Source organism: Microcaecilia unicolor, chromosome 7 (assembly GCF_901765095.1).
Source record: "Microcaecilia unicolor chromosome 7, aMicUni1.1, whole genome shotgun sequence".
In the NCBI taxonomy this organism is placed as follows: domain Eukaryota; kingdom Metazoa; phylum Chordata; class Amphibia; order Gymnophiona; family Siphonopidae; genus Microcaecilia; species Microcaecilia unicolor.
The window spans coordinates 198162065-198184016 of NC_044037.1; the positions used below are offsets into that span (position 1 = coordinate 198162065).

Consider the following 21952-nt stretch of genomic DNA (forward strand, 5'->3'; position numbering starts at 1 on the left):
CACATCCACAGAGGTATGGGTAAGGCAGGGAAAGGGCTAACCTATGTGCCTTTAAAGTGAAGCTACTATAGCCTCCAACACCCCGGTTAACAACTGGCAAGCCAGAAACCACCTCCCGGCAGATTTTTCTAGAGCGCGAACAAGCTGCAGCCACCCTGCTAAGGGAGATAGAGAATACTGAAGAGGCAGTGGAGCTAGCTGGCCAAGAGGGCACTGTGAAAGTTTGAGTGCTCTCTATCTCCCCTGCTGGTTGATGGACATAACCCATACGTAATGGCTTCATCTGCTTGATGACAAGGAAACTAAGAATAGCTATTTAAAAAAAACTTAACTATAATAAAATTTTGTGAAGCCTACCAAGGTAAACTTCAACTGACAATACTGCCTAGGAAGCAGAATGCCAGTAAAATCACAGGTGATGAAATGACACACTTTTAACTGTCTCAGTTGCCCATTTGATACACACTAAACTGTTGCACGCTTAACTATCACAGAATCATCAAAATGCATTCAATGCATAGTGTTATATACTCCAGGCAGCAAGGAGCCCAATCACCCTAGAACTTACAGCAAACCATCTTGTAACAATCTTTACACGTATATGTGTATATATATATATATATATATACACACACACACAGACACACACATATAGACATATACTTATAAAGTTTGCTATGTTTGTGTGTTGGTCACTGTCAGTTATGCCCCGAACACAATCACTGTGCTGCCCTGTTGGGGCATTTTAGGATCAATCTGGTGTTTCTAGGGTGTATTTTCAGCATACAACCAAATATTGTCTCATAGTAACTTTAACTGAAGATGAAACACTACATAAAAAGATTTTTCATTTAATACAAAGATGTCAGTTTCTGCATATTTCACACATTCTTCTGTGCATAAAATGGCACTGATCAGTACACAGCTTCTGTGCATGTAAAAATACACAAGCTACAGTATTTAACAGCACACTTACTGTTACTAGCTAGTGTTGCAAATAGCCCCCAGATAACCTGAGAACATATACAAAAATAGGACTCACAAACTCAGATTGATGAATCAAAGCTTAATTAAGCAATTTATTGTTCAAAAATCAAAATTCATCTTTGCAAAGAGGTGTGTGTTCCAGCAGCTCTGAAGTGGGAGCTTGTTCACATAAACACACACAGATTTCTATAAGATTCCACAGACTTTATAGTTACATTTAAGTGTCTGCCCCTAAGTTTTTCTCATTGGCTGATGGTCATCTGCCTGCTAGGGTTCTGTGTAACAGCAGCTCTGAACTTTTCACTCTCTTCCCCCCTAATTCTTTGTAGTCTCTTTGCTCATAGTTCCCTGTTATCTCACAGATGTGACCTTGGCTGATAAGCTTGTCTGCCAGTGGGGACTTCTTACCCCTCGTTTCTTCTCTCCCTGTCTCATTTTTATCACTTTGCACACATTATTTTAAACTAACAGAGTTTCTTTTGTTAATGATTTTAAAAAGCTATAATATGGTGGTTTCTGTTAGGAAGGGCCTATAGAAGTATATTTATACTTCCATTCCTAAAGAGTTCCTTTCTACCAGGGCATAAGGTATTTTTGCAATTATGTTAAATTAAAAAGCAATATATTTACATATTTCTCACACTAGGAGAGGTGTATGTGCTCATTTAAAACAGGTTCATCTGCCTGCTGAAGAAAGCATACTGTGTAACATCCTGTGTACTTTCACCTGCTGAGAACAGGAATATTCCCAAATTAGGAGTGGAGTTTTTTTTCCCCTCATTTTGGGCACTGAGATATTGAGGAGCATTTTTGATAAAACGTCTAAGTCTGATTTTGGATACTTTGCTAAAAATGTGTAAAAGAAATTGCGTGCTGAACATAGCCATTTTCGAACCTGAAAAACGTCTATCTTTTTGGATCGAAAATTACCTTTTTCTAGACATTTGGTGCTCAGTGCATTCAGGGCATTTTTCTTTTGGGACTTTTTCATAAATAAAGCATCCAAAAACCAGCGACTGGGATGTCTGAGGGCCATCATTCTTAGTAGACTGGCCACAGAGACATCCCAGCAGAGCAGTGGGGCAGCCTAGGGGGCACTACAGTGCATGTCACATAAAAGGTCCCAGGTACACGTCACCATAATCCTTTTATATTGTATGATGAGCCCTTCAGGAGCCGAAAAATACTATCTCACAGTACACCACTACAATAGCTCTCAAGCTTCCAAATGTCAACTATATAATGTTACAGTAGATATTTAGTGTTTTTGGAGAGCTCACACATTCCATCACAAGTGTATCAGTTAAAGTGGGATATGGGTGTTAGTCCCCTTCTCGACAGTCCAGTGAAATGACCACTAGGTTACTCTTGGGACATGCTTGCTGCTCTAATAGGAATGGCCATATTATCTGAAGCTGTAATAGAGCCTGATATGTAATGTCACATCTTAGGGGGCTAGAAGGGGGTCAGTGACCACTGGGGAAATAAGGGAGTTATGCCTTAATCCCTCCAGTGGTCACTTGGTCATTTAGGGCACCTTTTGGTCACTTAGTTATGACTAAAACAGGTCTAACCAAAAACATCTTAATTTTGGCCCTAGACATTTTCATTTGTTCCATTATTGCAGAAAAATTTCTCTTTCAGTGCCGTCCATGCCCCGCCCCAACACATTCCCTTGAAGTATGGACAAACTGTAGAGTGTAACATCTAAAATCAGGGTGTTGAAAATCGCAACTTAGATGTTTTTGAGAAAAAACATGTCCTTCTGCCACCTTATGACTTTTTTGGACTTATTTTGTTCTGAAAATGAGCCCCATAATATTCAGTGTGTGTTTGTGTATATTTCAGTGTATTTCACCGAGTCTGAACATATTCACCGACTTGTGGCTACCCTTCTCACAGGAGCCATCCCGTAATGCATGAAACAGAAAAACCATGAGAAATATTTACAGAAGTTAGGAAAGCTGGCAAATTGGGCAACAGTATAATAATGGGTGATTTAAATTACCCTGATTGTCCCCAAAGGGATAGTAGAATATAATCAACAGTACTAGCAATGAAATTCTACTAAGATACAACCGAGTATTGGAGGTGTACAATCGCTAGTATACATGAAATGTGGAGAAAAAAAGACTTCAGAAACCCTGGAGAATACTCTTTGTGTAAGAATCACCTTTCAATTTTCGAGTACTCCTGTTCTTCAATCATTAGTCTTCACAAAAAAAACTCCACTCTTCTTATTCATGAAATACATGCACATACACCTTCCACAATACTCAATGGTAAAGGCTTATACCAATTAAACGCATTCGGTGAATCAAATGTTACTTAGCTTGAATGTTCATAAAGCTGTCAATCCAAACTGTCTTCAACAGCATACAGCGTTCACAAAGCCCAACAGGAGACCCTGTTTCGCCACAATTAGGCTGTTTCAAGGGCCAGAACTTTAGTCCAGACAGCTATCTTCCATGTTCCTTACTTCACCGCATCAAACTGCCTCTCGTCGGCGTCCTCAACGCGAACCCCGCTTCCTTCCTATATATACGTCATATCCTTCCTCCCAGACGCGATACGTCCCCAGCAACAACTTTATTGACAAGTGCACAACTCACAAAAAAGCTTTCCACTCAATTGATATGTTCAATCCCTTAGAGATTACGGTCTGCAGGATATATATCCATCTCTGTTCTCTCTGTCTTAACTTCTTCCTTATATCTCCTCTGCGTTCTGAAACCTGAATTTGCTCCAGAACTACACATTGCAAATCACAAAAATCATGATGTTTCAAAAGGCAATGAGAAACCAATGGTTCATATGTCTTCTTAGCTTGTATAAAAAATAATACATACAAAAAACGGGAATATCTATGGGAGCAGCCTGTTCGCCCACCATCGCGAATTTATTTATGGAACATTTTGAACGTCTATGGGTGTACAAATCACGATGGAATCGTTTTTTGAAATGTTGGTGGAGGTACATAGACGACGTTTTTGTCCTATGGAATGGTACTTCTACTGAATTACATGAATTTGTGACATACTTAAATGGGTGCCATGAGACTATCAAATTTGAATATGCCCATAGTGATGTTTCCATTTCCTTTTTGGATGTACAGGTTAACATAGTTCAGAACAAATTGGAAACGTCTGTGTTCATTAAACCTACTGATAGGAACACCACATTACATTTTCAAAGTATGCACCCTAGTCATTGCAAAACGAATATTCCTTTTGCACAATTTTTGCGATATCGTAAAATCTGTTCAACTACTGAAGGATATTTTCAACAGACTTCTCATTTACAACGAAAATTAGAAGATAGAGGTTATCCTAAGTCCTTAGTATCTCGAGCAAGGAAACGTGCTTTTTTTAACCACAGAGAATGGCTGCTCAATCCTGACATAAATGCAGCTGAGCAACAAGAGGTGGTGACTTTTGTAACAAAATATAATACACATACTAATAGAATGGTGAGGATCATTAAAAAACATATGGCAATGTTACATATTTATCCTTGTTTCCGTGATTTAAGGATTTTGTTTGCTTACCAAAGACAAAGCAATTTGAATGATTTGTTATGTGCTGCTGATACATGGAATCGTGAGCATAACAGGGCTGCCAGGATAGGACAGCATAAAGCATGTGGGCAGTGTTCGGTGTGTCATAACATGCTGGAAGTTGATAAGTTCACGGATGCACACACGGGCAAGTCTTATCATTTAAAAACCTTGACGGATTGTCAATCAAAGAATGTGATCTATTTATTGAAATGTACTTGCAATCTATACTATGTGGGACAAACTTCTAGGATGTTAAAGACGAGGTTAATTGAACATAGACATTGTATACAAGCTAAGAAGACATATGAACCATTGGTTTCTCATTGCCTTTTGAAACATCATGATTTTTGTGATTTGCAATGTGTAGTTCTGGAGCAAATTCAGGTTTCAGAATGCAGAGGAGATATAAGGAAGAAGTTAAGACAGAGAGAACAGAGATGGATATATATGCTGCAGACAGTAATCCCTAAGGGATTGAACATATCAATTGAGTGGAAAGCTTTTTTGTGAGTTGTGCACTTGTCAATAAAGTTGTTGCTGGGGACGTATCGCGTCTGGGAGGAAGGATATGACGTATATATAGGAAGGAAGCGGGGTTCGCGTTGAGGACGCCGACGAGAGGCAGTTTGATGCGGTGAAGTAAGGAACATGGAAGATAGCTGTCTGGACTAAAGTTCTGGCCCTTGAAACAGCCTAATTGTGGCGAAACAGGGTCTCCTGTTGGGCTTTGTGAACGCTGTATGCTGTTGAAGACAGTTTGGATTGACAGCTTTATGAACATTCAAGCTAAGTAACATTTGATTCACCGAATGCGTATAATTGGTATAAGCCTTTACCATTGAGTATTGTGGAAGGTGTATGTGCATGTATTTCATGAATAAGAAGAGTGGAGTTTTTTTTGTGAAGACTAATGATTGAAGAACAGGAGTACTCGAAAATTGAAAGGTGATTCTTACACAAGGAGTATTCTCCAGGGTTTCTGAAGTCTTTTTTTCTCCACATTTCATGTATACTAGCGATTGTACACCTCCAATACTTGGTTGTATCTTAGTAGAATTTCACTGCTAGTACTGTTGATTTAAATTACCCCAATATTGATTGGATAAATGTTACATCAGGGAGTGCTAGGGAGGTAAAATTCCTAGAAGTCATAAATGACTGCTTCTTGGAGCAACTGGTCCGTGAACCGACAAGAGGGAGAGCTATTTTAGATCTAGTCCTTAGTGGAATGCAGGGCATCATACGAAGAGAATAGTGTTGGATGTGCTGGGAAACAGTGATCATAACATGATCAAATTTGAGCTAATATCTGGAGTGAAGTCACTAAGGAAATCTACTGTAGCAGCATTTAATTTTTGAAAAGTCAATTGCAACAAAACAAGGAAAATCGTTAAAAAGAAGCTGAAAGATCAGCCACAAAGTTAGGACTTTAAATCAGGCATGGAGGTTGTTTAAAAATATCATAGTGGAAACCCAGACCACATGTACTCCACGTATTAAAGGCAGAAAGAAGAGCAAATGACAGCCAGCATGGTTAAATGATGAAGTGAAAGAGACTATTAGAGCCAAAAGAACATTCTTCAAAGAAAGGAAAAAGGATCTGAATGAAGAAAATAAGAAGCAACATAAGCACTGTAAATCACCTGGACCGGGTGGTATACACCCCTGGGTACGGAAAGAACTCAAACATGAAATCGCTAATCTGCTGTTAGTGATCTGTAACCTATCATTAATACCGTTCTTAGTGCCTGAAGATTGGAGGGTGGCCAATGTGACACCAATTTTTAAAAAGGGCTCCAGGGGTGATCAGGGAAATTACAGACCAGTAAGCCAGACTTCAGTGCTGGGCAAAATAATGGAAACTATTATAAAGAATAAAATTACAGAAAACAGAGTCATGGGTTCAGCCAAGGGAAGTCTTGCCTCACAATCTGCTTCATTTCTTTGAAGGTATAAATAAACATGTGGATAAAGGTGAGCTGGTTCATGAAGTATCTAGATTTTCAGAAAGCTTTTGACAAGAGTTTCTCATGAGAGATTCTTCAGAAAATTAAAAAGTCATGGGATAGGAGGTAATGTCTTTCTGTGGATTAGGAATCTATTATTGTACAGAAAACAGAGGGTAGGGTTAAATGGCCGTTTTTCTCAATGGAGAAGGGTGAATTTGTTTGGGACTGGTGCTATTTAACATTTATAAATGATCTGGAAAACAGAATGATGAATGAGGCGATTACATTTGCAGATGATACAAAACTATTCAAAGGTGTCAAAACATATGCAGATTGTGAAAAAATTGCAGGAAGACTAGGCAGCCAAATGGCAAATGAAATTTAATATGGACAAATGCAAAGTGATGCACATTGGAAAGAAAAATTTGAATCATAGTTACCTGATGCCAGGGTCCACCCTTAGGAGTCAGCACTCAATAAAAGATCTACATAAGAACATAAGAATCTAAGCATCATTGTAGACAACACACTAAAAATCTTCTACCCAGTGTGAAGTGGCGGATAAAAAAAATCAAACAGGATGCTAGGAATTATTAGGAAAGGGATGAAAAATAAGACAAACAATATTATAATGCTTCTGTTTATCACTCCATGGTGCAACATCACCTTGAGTATTGCATTCAATTCTGGTCACCGTATCTCAAAAAAACATATAGCAGAATTAGAAAAGGTTCAAAGAGTGACCAAAATGATAAAGGGGATGGAACTCCTCCCATATGAGGAAAGGCTAAAGAGGTTTGGGCTCTTCAGCTTGGAAAAGAGACAGCTGAGGGAGGATATGATTGAGCTGTACAAAATCCTGAGTAATTTAGAAAGGGTAAAAATCAATTTTTCACTCTTTCAAAAAGTACAAAGGCCAGGGGACACAATGAAATTACATGGAAATACTTTTAAAACAAATAGGAAGAAATCTTTTTTCACTCAAAGAATAGTTAAGCTAGGGAACTCATCAATGGAGGATGTGGTAACCCAGTTAGATTATCTGGATTTAAAAAAAGGTTTGGACAAGTTCTTGAAGGAAAAGTCCATAGTCTGTTATCAACATGGACTTGAGGGAAGCCACTGCTTGCCCCGAGATTGGTAGCATGGAATGTTGCTATTAATTGGGTTTCTGCCAGGTACTTGTGACCTGGATTGGCCATTGCTGGAAGCAGGATACTGGGCTAGATGGATTATTGTTCTAACCCAGTAAGACTATTTTTATGTTTACCTAAATGAATCATTTTTGGATTTCTAGCCCACTTTTTCAAAGTATGTTTAAGACTGCTAGATAAGGTCCAGAAAAAAAAAACAACAACCACCAAAATGTTGCAATATCTGTGCCACAGGACATACAAGATGAAATCCAAGGACCTAAATATGTATACCCTAGAGGAGAGGAACGACAAGGAAATATGAGGAGATATTTAAATATCTGAATGGTATTAATACACAAAGGAAAGGAAGTTGTAGAACAAGAGCACACAACATGACATGAAGCTACAAGGAGATGGAATCAGAAAATGCTTCTTCAAGGAAAGTGATGTGCATGCTTAGACTGTCTCACTGGAGGTTGAGACAAACTGTGAGGGAATTCAAAAAAGGCAGGTGGTAAACACAAAAGTTTTCTTAATGACAAGAGAGTGAAAACCAAGCACAGCACATTAAGCTTAGAAAAACAGTGAAATAACTTTTCTGCACTTCAATAAGACATGGTACAGAGCTAACCTGCACAAAGCAACAGTTACAATCCTAACCACCTTTCTGGAAAGATTAGGTCTTTATGCCTGCTATCATCAACTATCATAAGTTACTGTCCAAAAGCATTTACATTGTAAATACAAAGTGACTTGCCTAAGGTCAGAAGGTATATATATAGAGAGAGGTAAGAGCTTTGGTTATCCTGTTTCTCCACACAATCCTCCAACAAACAGAGCATGCAATAGTCATATCATCTGAACAAAAGAAAGCTTAGAAATGCTCTGATGTGAATCACAATGAGAAAAAAAATTGTACTGAGCAGCCTAGTTCATAAACCTTTTGGGACTACATGTGTCTGGTCTGTTAACACCTCCTCCCTATATGCCACCATCCTTTGCTTTTAGCCAAGAAGAAAGCCCCAAAACAGTAAGTTCCCCAATCCTGCAGGGAACTGTAAGATGACTTGCATCCCAAAATATAGATTTCACTTTACCCCCCTATAAGACAGATTTTAAAATCTTAAAATCAGGCAGAAATCCAAGAAAAGGCAACCACAAAACTAGTTTGGCCAGCAGTGTCCATTTGTGAGTACAGTCAACTAAGTGCTAGTAAACTTTCTGCTTTTGTTTTGTGCTCTTGATCATATGCTAGGCTGAAAGTGTCATACCAATCAAATTATCTGAATGTGAAAGGTAAGGAAAGTTACTCAATTCAAATTGTGTTTCACATATTCTGAATACATATTTTTTTTCACAACCATTTCTTTTGATCTCATGCTGTAATACTTGAGACCCGTTCCAATTACTCCAACGACCCCCATTATGGACAGAAAATAAAAGTAAATGGTGTATTTGTAACGGTTAGTTTGGCACTAAAATCTTTAGGAACAAGATAATTATGGGGGGGGGGTCTCGCTTTAAAATATTAATCTTATTCCGTGGTGTAGGAGAGCCACGGGTATCCCCCACAAAATCACCTTAAGGAATCTACATATTAGGGTGACTCTACAACAGCTCTTCAGATAACTTGGGTGTGTTAGGGAAGGCCTGCAGAGGAACAGCATTCCAACGTACTGATTCAATAATAAGGATGACTGCACGGCTTGTTTTGGGAGAGGAATAGAAACTTGCTATGCAGCGGCTAAAAGAGGCCAGGATCTAACGACCATCACTGGGGACCATCTCTTACGTGGAAAGACTTGGCCGATCTAATGAAAGGGAGAAAAAAAAGAGAAGGAGGAGGAGAACACAATTCACAGTCAGCACTGGGATGAACTCCTCCCGGGGTAAGGCCTGACCACCGTCAACACCCCCACAATCCACCGGAGGTCTCATATACCCTGTCGTCCCCGAGTTTCTGGATGAAGCCTCACCGTCTCCACCGCGGTTGGAAGAATACCAAATAAAAGGACCAAACTAGTCAGCAGCTTCTGACTTGGGAAAGGGCCGCTCTCGGAGTCCAGCTTACCTGCGTCTTGGTTCCCGGCCTATTCCTCCTCAGCACTGCAGCCCCCTCCGCCATGACCATAGTGACAGTAAGTGTACGGCGCAGTACCCGGATGTGCAACTCGCGCGACCGCCGCAGCCGCTGTTAGGAAGAGGAAGGGGCGACAGAGAACAACCGCGAGACCAGACAGCTCAGCCCGCCCTCTTTCTGGCCGGCGCAGCCGCAGACTGGTGCTGGAGAGCTGGGAATGGGAGGAGTCAGTGTCGGGCTTGTTGTCGGCGGCTCTAGTCTCTCAGAACTCGGCCGATGGCTGGTTAGCAGTGGCGTTCGGTTTCTAGGGGCAGTGCAGAGTTAGATTCTTCCACGATAACGCTTTACGTAACAAAAGAGAGGAGGATCACAACCTTTTAAGTTCACCAAGCTGTTCTCTTGATAAATGCAAGCATAGGAGCCAGCTCTGTGGGTGCTTGAGTATGAACAAACTCCTTGACTCTTCAGGGAGAGGTAATTTCTGTTGGGTTTAGCACCCCTAATCATTTTTAAAAAGTGGTTCCTATTAATGCAAGTTTTTCTTTTCAAGAATTCTATCCGACAAAGGCCATTTTTTTCACTGAATATTATATACGTTATAAATAAAATTCTTTTAGTGTCAATTTCACACATCCTGTGGCTATCATGTGCTTAGTTTTTGGAACCCATCTCTTCAGTTGCGCTTCTCAGATACATACATGAACAGATTTGTATAAAGTTTATTGCTGCAATGATAGGAGTATCAAGTGGTCTGGTGGTCCCTGCGTGACCATCACGGATTTCGATGAAATTTTCTGTGAACACTCATACATGTCCCCAATGAACATTGTTAAAGTTTTATGTTCGCCGATGCAATACTTGCTGATATATAGTAGTCTGTTTGACCCCATACTGCAGCCTTCTATGGTATGACTCCGAGATTTCGGCAACTTTGAGACACTGTCCAGCTTATAATCGAAAGAGAAAAACGCCTATATTTTGACCCAAATCGGGAGATGGGCGTTTTTCTCGCAAAGGTGCCCAAATCGGTATAATCAAAAGCCGATTTTGGGCATTTCCAACTGCACTCCGTCGCGGAAATGAATAAAGTTGATGGGGGCGTGTTGGAGGCGGGACTGGGGCGTGGTTATCAGCTGAGGAGAGATGGGCGTCTGTAGCTGATAATAGAAAAAAAAAAGGGCGTTTTTACCGCGATTTTGGGTCACTTTTTTTGGACCCTTTTTTTCACGAACAAGTCCCAAAAAAGTGCCCCAACTGGCCAGATGACCACTGGAGGGAATCGGGGATGATGTCCCCGGACTTCCCCAGTGGTCACTAACCCCCTTCCACCAAAAAAAACTTTTTTCCCAGCCTGTATGCCAGCCTCAAATGCCGTACCCACCTCCATGACAGCAGAATGTGTTCGATCCTCTCACAGCCTTTCCCTGGGTCAGATGTGGCTCTCGGGTGCACTACAGGGTCACATCAGCATTGCATTGTGGTGGGTGTAGGGTATTGGGCTCCGTGATTTCATTAGCTTGTGTTACAGTCTCCCGATGTTGGTAGTTGGTAGGCTCTTCTCCCATGGTGCTTTTCCCCCTGTCTACTGGGTCAGAGTGTGCCCTGTTGGGTTTCCTGTTGTAGTCCATGCGGTAGTGGCCATTTTTGTAAGCCAGTTTTAGTTCCCTTTCACGTGTTAGCCACGTTAGACAACTTAGTTCTTACCTTGAATGTGGCTGAAAGAGGGCATTGTACAGCATTCTGCCAGCTCTGACCTACTGCTAATCTCAGTACCAGGGAGACTCGTTGCCAGTGGGGCACAACCTCTGCAGTTAACTGTGAGTAAACGTGCTTATTCCAATAAAGGACGTTTTTGAAGAGATTAGTCTTCAGGTGTCAACTGGTGTGCCAATGTTATACAGCAGCAACCAGTCCTAGAGGCCTGTGTGTATGCAGGTCCCTGGAGCACTTTTAGTGGGTACCGCAGTGCACTTCAGCCAGGTGGCCCCAGGCCCATCCCCCCCCCCACCTGTAACACTTGTGCTGGTAAATGGGAGCCCTCCAAAACCCACTGTACCCACATGTAGGTGCCCCCTTCACCCCTAAGAGCTATGGTAGTGTTGTACATTTGTGGGTAGTGGGTTTTGGGGGAGGGGGTTGGGAGCTCAGCACCCGTGGTAAGGGAGCTATGCATGTGGGGGCTTTTTCTGAAGTCCACCGCACTGACCTAGGGTGCCCAGTTGGTGTCCTGGCATATCAGGGGGGCGAGTGTACTACCAATCCTGGCCCCTCCCATGACCAAATGGCTCGGATTAGGATGTTTTTTAGCTGGGCGTTTTTAGTTTCCATTATCGCTAAAAAAAAAACAAATGCCCAGCTCAAAAACATCCATTTTTTCGAAAATACAGTTCGGCCCACCCCTTCACAGACCCGTTCTCGGAGATAAATGCCCATGGAGATAGACGTTTCCGTTCGATTATGCCCCTCCACATCTCCGGCAATATTTTGTTGAGAGAAACAAAACTTGGCCATCTTGTACAACTTTTTGCGCTCTATTAAACAAAATAATAAAAAAATCTTCATGAGCGAGTTCCATGAAGAAAACCTGGAGCAAACTTGGTCCGAAAAATTGTAAAGTTTGGCTTTTTATATCTCTGGAATTGAAGGTGTGATAAACGTGAAACTTTGCACACAACAACTTATCAACACAAGGTTTTCGAATATAACATTTCATTCTCCTAATATTTTCCATTAGTTCACAAATTGAGTGTAAAGTTGATGATTTTTGCAAAAACGCCAAAAATAGGGTAAATCCATGATGGTTGAGCAGGGCACTTCTCTGAAATCAGACCACTTGACATGGAATGACCCCAAGGCTACTGATACGTGCAGACCATCCAAATATTAAGTAAGCTGTTTCATTGAGTCTGGGAAGGTGTAATTTCTGCTGGGTTTAGCATTTTGAAAAGTTGATGTCTATGGTCACACTTTGGGGCCAATGCAGAAAGCTTGCGCAGACAAGCTCACAATGTCTATACACAAGTTTCTGGGCACACAGGTGGTCATTTACTAAAGCTTAGCTCGAGTTATCTGCAGCAGGGCCCCCCCAGTAAGGAAAATAATTTTGTGCAGACCCTGACCCACCCAGTGGAGGAGTGGCTTAGTGGTTAGAGCTGTGGTCTTGACATCCAGAGGTGGCCACTTCAAATCCCACTGTTGCTGCTTGTGATCTTGGGCAAGTCACTTAACCCTCTATTGCCTCAGGTACAAACTTAGTATTGCCCTCCAGTGAGTTCTCATGTTGATACAGTACAAGCACAGTAATAGATTCTTTGCCTCCCATGATCACATTTCAAAACCTCACGTTGAGTGAATCTTGCATGTAGGTGTCTCTTTCTCACAAAGGCAGCAGGGTGGCCCCCTTGAAGGAAGCACTCTGTCAAATCTTTTGATATGATTTAAAGTCTTCCACAGAGGTTCTATGATTACTATGTTTATTGGATTTATTCATTGCGCACAGTTACACCATTTTGCTTGAATGCTGAATTAGAATGGATAACACTAATGTGAAGACTACAAAGCAAGCACAACAAAAGAACTTGAACTAGGTTTGAGGACATGTAGAAGAGTTAGCTCATGCAGGTGTTACTGTGAGAATTTAATGCCATTTTTTTTCTTTTTGATGCAAGCATCATAGTACTCGCAGTTTTTTTTGTTAAAGATAGATGGGAGATGATGGTTCAGCGCGTAGGTCTGAGCAGAAAAGAATTGTATCTGCTCATGTGGCATAGCCATATGTGCGCCCAGGTATTTGAATGTTTTTACTGTTGTAATTGCCTATTGCTCATGTTTGATTTATTTTTACTGTACACTGCCGTGAGTAAATTCCTTCTAAAAGGCAGTATATAAATCCTAATAAATAAAACAAGCCATAGAAGACCATGATGGGGTAATTTAATCCAATAAGAAAGGATAGGACCAGGTGAATAAGTTTGCTAGGCGTAGAGAAGAGAATAGTAAAATCAGCTGAGCCAAGGAGGGAACAGAAAAATCATCCCAGGTAGAAGTCAGGGACAGTGTGGACAATGGTGCCAGGAGCAGGACAGGTAGCCTGTAAGGTAATGATTGTTGAATGTAAAAATGAGGCAAGTGTATCAGCATTGGGATAGGAGAGTAGGAAGAGGAAGTGGCGAGAAGTTCATGAGGTAGCAATGCGGAAAAATTGTTTACTAGAGGAAGGCAAGGTAGTGATCAGACAGGACAAATATTCCCGTTTTGTTTTGCCTGTTTGAGATGTTGTCTCCCACGCTAGAACCCTCTGAACATTCTGCACACTAGTCTGGCGCTAATTACCTCTAACGCTAGCATTAGGTTTTGAGCAATGGCCCACAGGAAAATTCAGAAGTTGCTCTGTTGTTACCTGCCATGGTAACAATTAACACTACCTCAAGAGGTGTAGCTAACTGCATCATTTGTTATTGGCTGTGTTATTAAGTTGTGGTAGTAGCTTTTTCTTTGTGTTAACTACATAGCTGCCTTTCCAAAGTGCTTGGAATGGCCCCAACAGTTAATGCAGAAGGTTTGCAGTTACTGTGCATTAATGTTGGCTATCCTGCACATAGTTACAAAACTTTAGTGTACATTAGTAAACAGGGGCTATTGTGACCCACTCTTAACCTTAGCAAACTCCAGCTGCTAAAGTTTCCCATTAAAAAGATGACCTTTGCTTAATAGATGGCAGCCTTTTCTGTTGAAGGGAGTGGAGGAGGGTTACAACATTTTTTTATTTATTTAGATTTTTCTTGCACCTTTTTCAGTAGTAGCTCAAGGTGAGTTACATTCAGGTACTCTGGATACTTCTCTGTCCCAGGAGGGCTCACAATCTAAGTTTGTACCTGAGGCAATGGAGGGTTAAGTGACTTACCCAAGATCACAAGGAGCAGTAGTGGGATTTGAACTGGCCACCTCTGGATTGCAAGACCAGTGTTCTAACCACTAGGCCACTCCTGCACCTCTTTAGCTGGTAATAATTAACTGTGTGCTGAGAAATTACAAAATGGTGCCTATAAAGATTTTTTTAAATGTGCCTGTTGTGTGCCTTTTTGATTAAGTTAATATTGGCACTTCTGTGCCTTTCTAAAGTAAGCTTCTACAATAAACTCTAGTAATGCACTTCCAAGACAGATGTAAATGTGTTGTGTGCATGCATGCATATTTTATGAAGTACATGCCTACATTGCAGTTCTAGCCTTACTTCACCCAAACTACAGTCTTGTGAAAGATTATGCATAAATTGCATGTTTGCTTTTGTTGGTGGTGTGTTTTTATAAGAGCCATTTTCCAAGTAATAAGTATATTTTACATGTGGAAAATATTTAGATTACCCTGTAAAGGGTTACCCTGGAGGTAGGGTGACAAAGATAGTAAAAATAAAAAATGTATTTATCTGAAAATAGTTAAATAAAACTGTTTGAATTTATTAACTGCCTTTATGAAGAGATTTACTCAAGGCAGTGTACAGTCTACTAACCGCCCCCACCCCCCTTTTACAAAGCCGCACTAGCGGCTGCCAGTGCGGTAATGCCAACACAACCCAATGGGCTGTGTTGGCATTACCGCACCGGCAGCTGCTAGTGTGGTTTTGTAAAAGGAGGGGTTAGCAAATAATAAATGTATTACATTTATGTTATTATTAGAATAATAAATAGATGTAAGCAAACAAGTCATTTTATATTTGTTTATTCTTGGCTGCACTGATAATACTGCATCATATACACTTCAATTTTAATTTCTTTTTATTCCTTAATGTACTCATTTACACCTAAGAGCAGTTACAATTTTCAGTGGTCTGCCCAGGTTTACTATAAACACATGCTTCTTTGCTTTTTTATGTTCACATACATTCAATTCTATTTTTAGCATATTTGTACTAATTTTCCACACAAAACATATTCACACCTAATTTTGAAATGGCTCTCAACTTCCACAGAATATATTTTTTTCAGACCTGTTTAGTCCCCCTCCTTTTCAGTGGCTAGTAAAACATAACAGTTTCATACAGCCCCTCAGTAATTGTTCCTTCATATCAGTTTACTTTTGTTTCTATAAAACTTTAAACCCCATGAGGAGTATTCACAACATTTGAAGGTTGTTACAGAGAGGAACCAACACACTTCAAGCATCTTTGTCATTTGGGGCTTCCTGAAGCAGCAGTCACAAAATATGTTCCATGTTGGGGCCCTATAAAAATAAGTTAACACTTTTGTTTACACACATTTGGTGTTTCATGATAATATGTGGATATAATTAAGTGTGCAATGATTATAATATGGAGACTGGAAGTTTTTTAAGACCTGTAGTCATTCTAGCTATTTATGAGTACACAATAAATAATCCAAGCATTTGGATTATTTATAATGTACTATAAATAAGCATTTGCACAGAAATTTAAGAAAAAAGTGGCCTCTATAGCCAAAACCTTTGGTTTCAGCTGGAAAAAAAACTTTCTCCCAAGTTGAGCTGTTTTGGCAACATCATAATGTTTTGTCCACAAAAAAGTATTTGCTTCTTTGGAAAATAAGCCTTCAGTATCTCTATCTTAGGTTCCAATGATTGCAAAACAACTACCAAAGTAGTCATTTTCATTATCGAATCCTGAGAGGACTCTAGAAACTTAGGGCCCCTTTTACAAAAGCATGCCAACTTTTTTAGCGAGCACTAAACACTCAAATTCCCATTATATTCCTAGGGGCATTTTAGTATTTAGAGCACGTGAATTTTCAGTGCTCGCTAAAAACGCTAGCACATCTTTGTAAAAATTCCCTTAGATATATCTAAACTATTGGGTGAATTAAGGCCATCTAAGGCACCCTCCTCATTCACTACTCTAACGTGATGAGGTATATAATAAGCATGAAGTACCACCATATAATCAAAGTGAGCAAGCTGTAGAGCATCTCTAATATGCATTTTCAATAATTCTCTAGGAGATAATTAATGTGTTTACATGAAAATTAAGTAACCGTAGACTACCTACCCTAGAAGCATTTTCCAGCTTCTCCAACTGAAGGTGAATAGAGAGACTATCCTTAACCGCTGCCGTAGCTTGCATCATGCCATATTGAAAATCAATTTTAGTTACAGTTTTCTAGTATTGGTAAACAGATATGTTCTAAAAGCTTTGCCGAGGAAACAAAAAGGAATAGTATATTTGTTACAAGTGGTGACTAGAGAAGGTCATATACGAACGTTTCCAGACTTGCAAAACGAATATACACTATTGGACAGTGATAAATTTTATTATGGACAGCTGAGCCACTATATCTCTACACTACCATGGACATCGATGACAGAAGATGTTCAAGAAGAACTCTCCTCAGCTTTTACCTTGGAGTCACAGCAGAGAGTACCGATGTCGTATCATCACAGACATATACGGGATACAACCCCAGAACTGGAATACCGCAGATTGGCACACTTGTGGACTGGGGATTTACAAATAACAGTTTTGGAACAACAGTTGAAATCTCATGTCCTGCAGATAAGACGAGTCACAGATTTTGCGACCCACTGGGAATTACAATATAAAATAGCTCTACGCCTGTACATCCCACCAAAACGAGCATTTTACATGGGATTATCGCCCTGGGGAGATTGTGTAAAATGTGGTACCCCAGGAGCTACTCTAGGCCATATGTTTTGGACTTGCGTCGGTATACAGAAATTTTGGAAACAAATCATAGCCTGGGTCACCAAGATATGGAGACAAGCATGGCATTATGAACCACTGTTGCTATTTGGACATCCAAACTTGGGGGTGTCCTCAAAAAAAAAAGGATATGCTGCATTTATACAGAGAGTGATAATTGTTGGTAAGCAAGTGATTCTTGCAGAGTGGCTATCCTATCAATACCCTACATGGCAGCAGTGGCATGCTCGTATGGTGTCCCTATTACGTATGGAGCGCATGTCTATAAGGGACTTGGAGTCAAGGATTGGAGTGAAATTCCAACAGCGTTGGAGTCCGTTTTGGGACTCAATGACATCTGCAGCACGCAGCCACATACTGAACTACTGACTAAACTGCTATGACTTAAAAGGAACGGGGGGGGGGGGGGGGGAGGGGAGTTAGAATGGGAGGGAGATGGGGAGATAAAAGTTATTAAAAGGATAAAAGATAACCAAATTCAGATGTATAGTGAAAGCTGTCAATACAGATGTTCTTGTTACTAAAAGTTTAAGAGACAAGGCGATAGCATTCGCCCATAATATGTATATTCATATGATGAAAGTTTTGTCAAATACTTGGGTTTAAGTATATATGGAAGAATTGTGTAAAATGTGATGTCGATTATGACTGCCATCCAATAAAAATAGATTTAAACATAAAAGCTTTGCCGATACTTCCTCAGAATACTTAGAAAACAGCTAAATTAGGGGGCTGATGCACAAAGGCGGGGGGCAAAATTCCCCGGGCCTGGTGCCAGGGTCTCTCTCTTTCTCTCCTGCTCCTGACGGGACCTGGGTGATCATGTCCCGACAGGAGCAGAAGAGAGAAAACTCTGGCGGCAGCCCCCCCCCCCCCCCCCCGCATTGCCTGCCAAGCAGCTGCCGTGCATGCTCGGTTTTGAAACTTAGCATGCATGACGTGAGAGAAAAGCAGCCACAGGGGCAGGCAATGTGGCTGAGGAAAGAGCAGTGCTGGAGGAAGGGCCTCGGGATCCAAGGTATTTACAGTTCCCGTGAGTGGCAGTGATCCTGGGGGGGGGAGGGGGCAGTGGCCCAGCTCAGTCTCTCGGCAGCCCTGCACACAGCTACAGTGCGCCCTTAATGAACAGTTTACTTGATCATTAATGGCTGCTGTATGCTGCAAAGTTTCTGCCCTGCCATAGTAGATATTGGTGCACAGCATATTAAAATGCATTTTAAATAGCTGATTAAGCTAACCCTACCCCGCAGCATGCAGAGCTGTGTGCTGATGTCTGCTGCAAGAGCTGAAGGCCAGAAACCTACCACCAGGTCCGAGGCTGGCGTTGAGCTCCCGTGGTTGGCATTGGCCCCATCTCCTTTCTCTCCTCCACACCTGCACTGTCCCATCCCCACCCCTAAATCACCTGACCCTGTTTCCCTGTGACTAGTGGCCCGACCAGGACTGGAAAGTCTTTCTCCCTCCCTCCCACCCGCATACCCAGAATTTTAAAAACGTGTCCCTGCTGTAGTGGCATCCATCCCCCACACATGGTACCTCTTATGGCACTAAACACTAGGGATAGTTTTTAAAATTCTGGGGAGGTGGGAGAAGAGAAAGAATGACCCAGTCCCGGTCAGGAGAGAGAACAGCTGACTAGTGGGGGTTATTTATTTTTTTTACTGTTACCCTTCTGGCCAGTGCCTGAGCCATTCACTGCTCAGGCACTGACAAGAAAAGTTAAATTAATCAATGACCTGTGCATTACTGCCACAATTTTAACATGGCAATAATTTGCATGCTGATTGATATGCTGTGGTATTTTTCTGACAGTATTTTTGTGGTAGAGTTAAAGCTGTACCCTGAGGCTTACTGCATCTCTCCCTTAGCTTGTAAAGTAGTTTCCATGCATGTAATAACAGTCCAAAGATAATTCAGGGTAATGTCTGATTTTGACACTGCTGAAGAGGGGCTGTCATTAATTGGATTCACCATAGAAAGTTTAATTGGACAAGGTACAGGCACAGGGACATTAACATTAGGTGGTGGTGTAGATAATATGCTGAAATCTTCTGCTCAATGTGTGGCGGCAGCCAAAAAACCAAAAAGGATGTTAGGAATTATTAGGAAAGAGATGGTGAATAAGACTGAAAATACTATAATGCCTCTGTATCACTCCATGGTGCGACCTCATCTTGAGAATTGCTTTTAGTTTTGGTCACGTATCTCAAAAAAGATCTAGCGGAATTAGAAAAGGTTCAAAGAAGAACAACCAAAAGGGGATGGGACTCCTCTCATATGACGAAAGGCTAAAGAGGTTAGGACTCTTCAGCTTGGAAAAGAGATGGATGAGGGGAGATATAACTGAGGTCTACAAAATCCTGAGTGGTGTAGAACAAGTATAAGTAAATCAATTTTTTGTTTGTTCCAAAAGTACAAAGACTAGGGGACACTCAAGGACGTTACAGGGAAATACTTTTAAAACAAATAGGAGGAAATATTTTTTCACTCAAAGAATAGTTAAGCTCTGGAACCCTTTGTCGGAGAATGTAGCAACAGCAGTTAGCGTATCTGGGTTTAAAAAAGGTTTGGCCAAGTTCCTGGAGGAAACGTCCATAATCTGCTATTGAGACAGACATGGGGAAGCAACTGCTTGCCCTGGGATTGGTAGCATGGAATGTTGCCACGATTTGGGTTTCTGCCAGGTAATTGTGACCTGGCTTGGCCAGTGTTGGAAACAGGATAGCGGGCTAGATGAACCACTGGTCTGACCCAGTATGGCTACTCTTATGTTCTTACGAGAAGAGCCACCAGATTGTATACCTCTTCCAGTGGCAATCTTCTCATAGTAGCAAGTTGGGAGGGTGGGGTTTGCTCACCTGATGATAATGAGGCTTCGGCAGGGGACACTGATCTGAGTTCTGCAGGAGTAGCGTTGATCTCAGTAACATGTTGGTTCATAGATCCTTTCTGTAGGGACAAACTGATACCTCCTATGCTTGCTACTGCTGTAGTTTTGTTTTTATGTTTCCCTATGATCAGAGCAGAGTTCCTGGCTCCCGACTTCTCAGTAGGTTCTGAAGCAGTTCCAAAGGGGCAGAGCATACCCCTTTCGTCACACCCCTTTTGGCACATATCCACGGCCATGTTCTGCGGTAAGGGCAGATTCCTGTGAGTTCCGTCTGGCACATCACAGACTTATGCCTGCATTCCAATCTGCGATGTTGTAAAGCTCTAAGCTGTTCTTAGGAGGTTTGCAATAAGGATAGAGTTTTATTCCTGCGGGGTCCTCATCTGACACATCAGACTCACTCCTACCCAGCACAGTGCCAGCATTCTGGATATTTTATTTCTCTTTGTGTCAAAGGTTTTTGTCATAGTAGATATTAAGTTAGGAAGAACTCTTGCCACACTACCATTTTACATCAAAATAAGTACAAGGTTTAAAAATAAATTTTCTCAGGTATTGAATTATATAGAACTATACAAAAACATTATCCCCCAGATTTTATATATGGGATCAAAGATTTGCACCCAATTAACTCACGTTTACTAAGCCGTGCTAGTGTCTGCTGTGTGCTAATGACGACACAGTGCGTTCACTTTGAATGGGCTGTGTCGGCATTGCAACGTGGCTTAGTAAACGGGGGGGGGGGGGGTAAGTTGGTTAAGGAGCCAACTAGTGCCAATAATTGGGTGCTAATTGGCACCAATTTGGAACTGGGCACACATTTTGCTATGTGCTATTCTATTACAGTGTGCGCCCCAATCCCACAGAATGCAACCCAAAAGGGGGTATGACCATGGGTATTCCTAAAATTGGCACTGTTATATAATATTTACACACTTGCTCCAACTTATTATAACAAATCTCTTTATTAGAAAAATGTACTGTCATGCTAAACGCATAACTTTTTTTTTAAAACACAAAAATCACAATAATACTATCTTTTCACACATTCTCCATTCACTCATAGTACCTGTCTAACAACATTACTTGACCTTCCCTTTTTAACATATACCGATGTTCTATTTATATACAAATAATGATCTCACTTTGCTTGTGTTGAATTAAATTACTATGACAATATCAGAGTTATTTTGTGATCCCCTAAGCAATCTTATCCCAGCCTTCCGCATGGGTACTTGGTATTTTGCAAATCCAAAGTTATTTTCTTGAAGTTGTAATATAGTCTCTGACTCAGTTCTCCATTTTAAAAAACAACACTTTCAATCGTCACACAGGTACTTGGTGAAGGACTGAGGTAATCGCTCCTGAATTTGATGTCAGTTTTTTCCTTATACAAATGTCGGTTCCTCAATGCAGGACCGCATTTCGCTCACTTCCTCAGGAGGAACCACTGCATCATCTAAAACAACACAATCCCACTGTTACCCCACTACATTCTAATATACTAATTTTAAATTTTTAAACAATACTAAATCACCATACATTTTTATACATATACGCAAAAGAATCACCTACTTTAATCAATGCGCACCGGCTGCATGCCTGGGCGAGACTTCTCAGCTCGAGAACCAACTGCCTTATCACTGAAACTAAACGGAGAGGTA

At 41.0% G+C, this 21952-nt stretch overlaps 1 protein-coding gene across 2 annotated transcripts in view; it reads right to left on the reverse strand.

Annotated features, from left to right (window-relative positions):
• Positions 1-21952, reverse strand: part of LOC115473836 (MOB-like protein phocein) — a 155259-nt gene that overhangs the window by 81732 nt on the left and 51575 nt on the right. The window contains exon 1 of one of the 2 annotated variants that reach the window (XM_030208957.1): positions 9703-9896. The exons of the other annotated variant lie outside the window; for it this stretch is intronic. Within the exon in view, the coding sequence (XP_030064817.1) occupies positions 9703-9762 (60 nt within the window). The 5' untranslated portion in view covers positions 9763-9896. Of the gene's footprint in view, positions 1-9702; positions 9897-21952 lie in introns of those variants that run through there. 2 annotated transcript variants of the gene reach the window in all.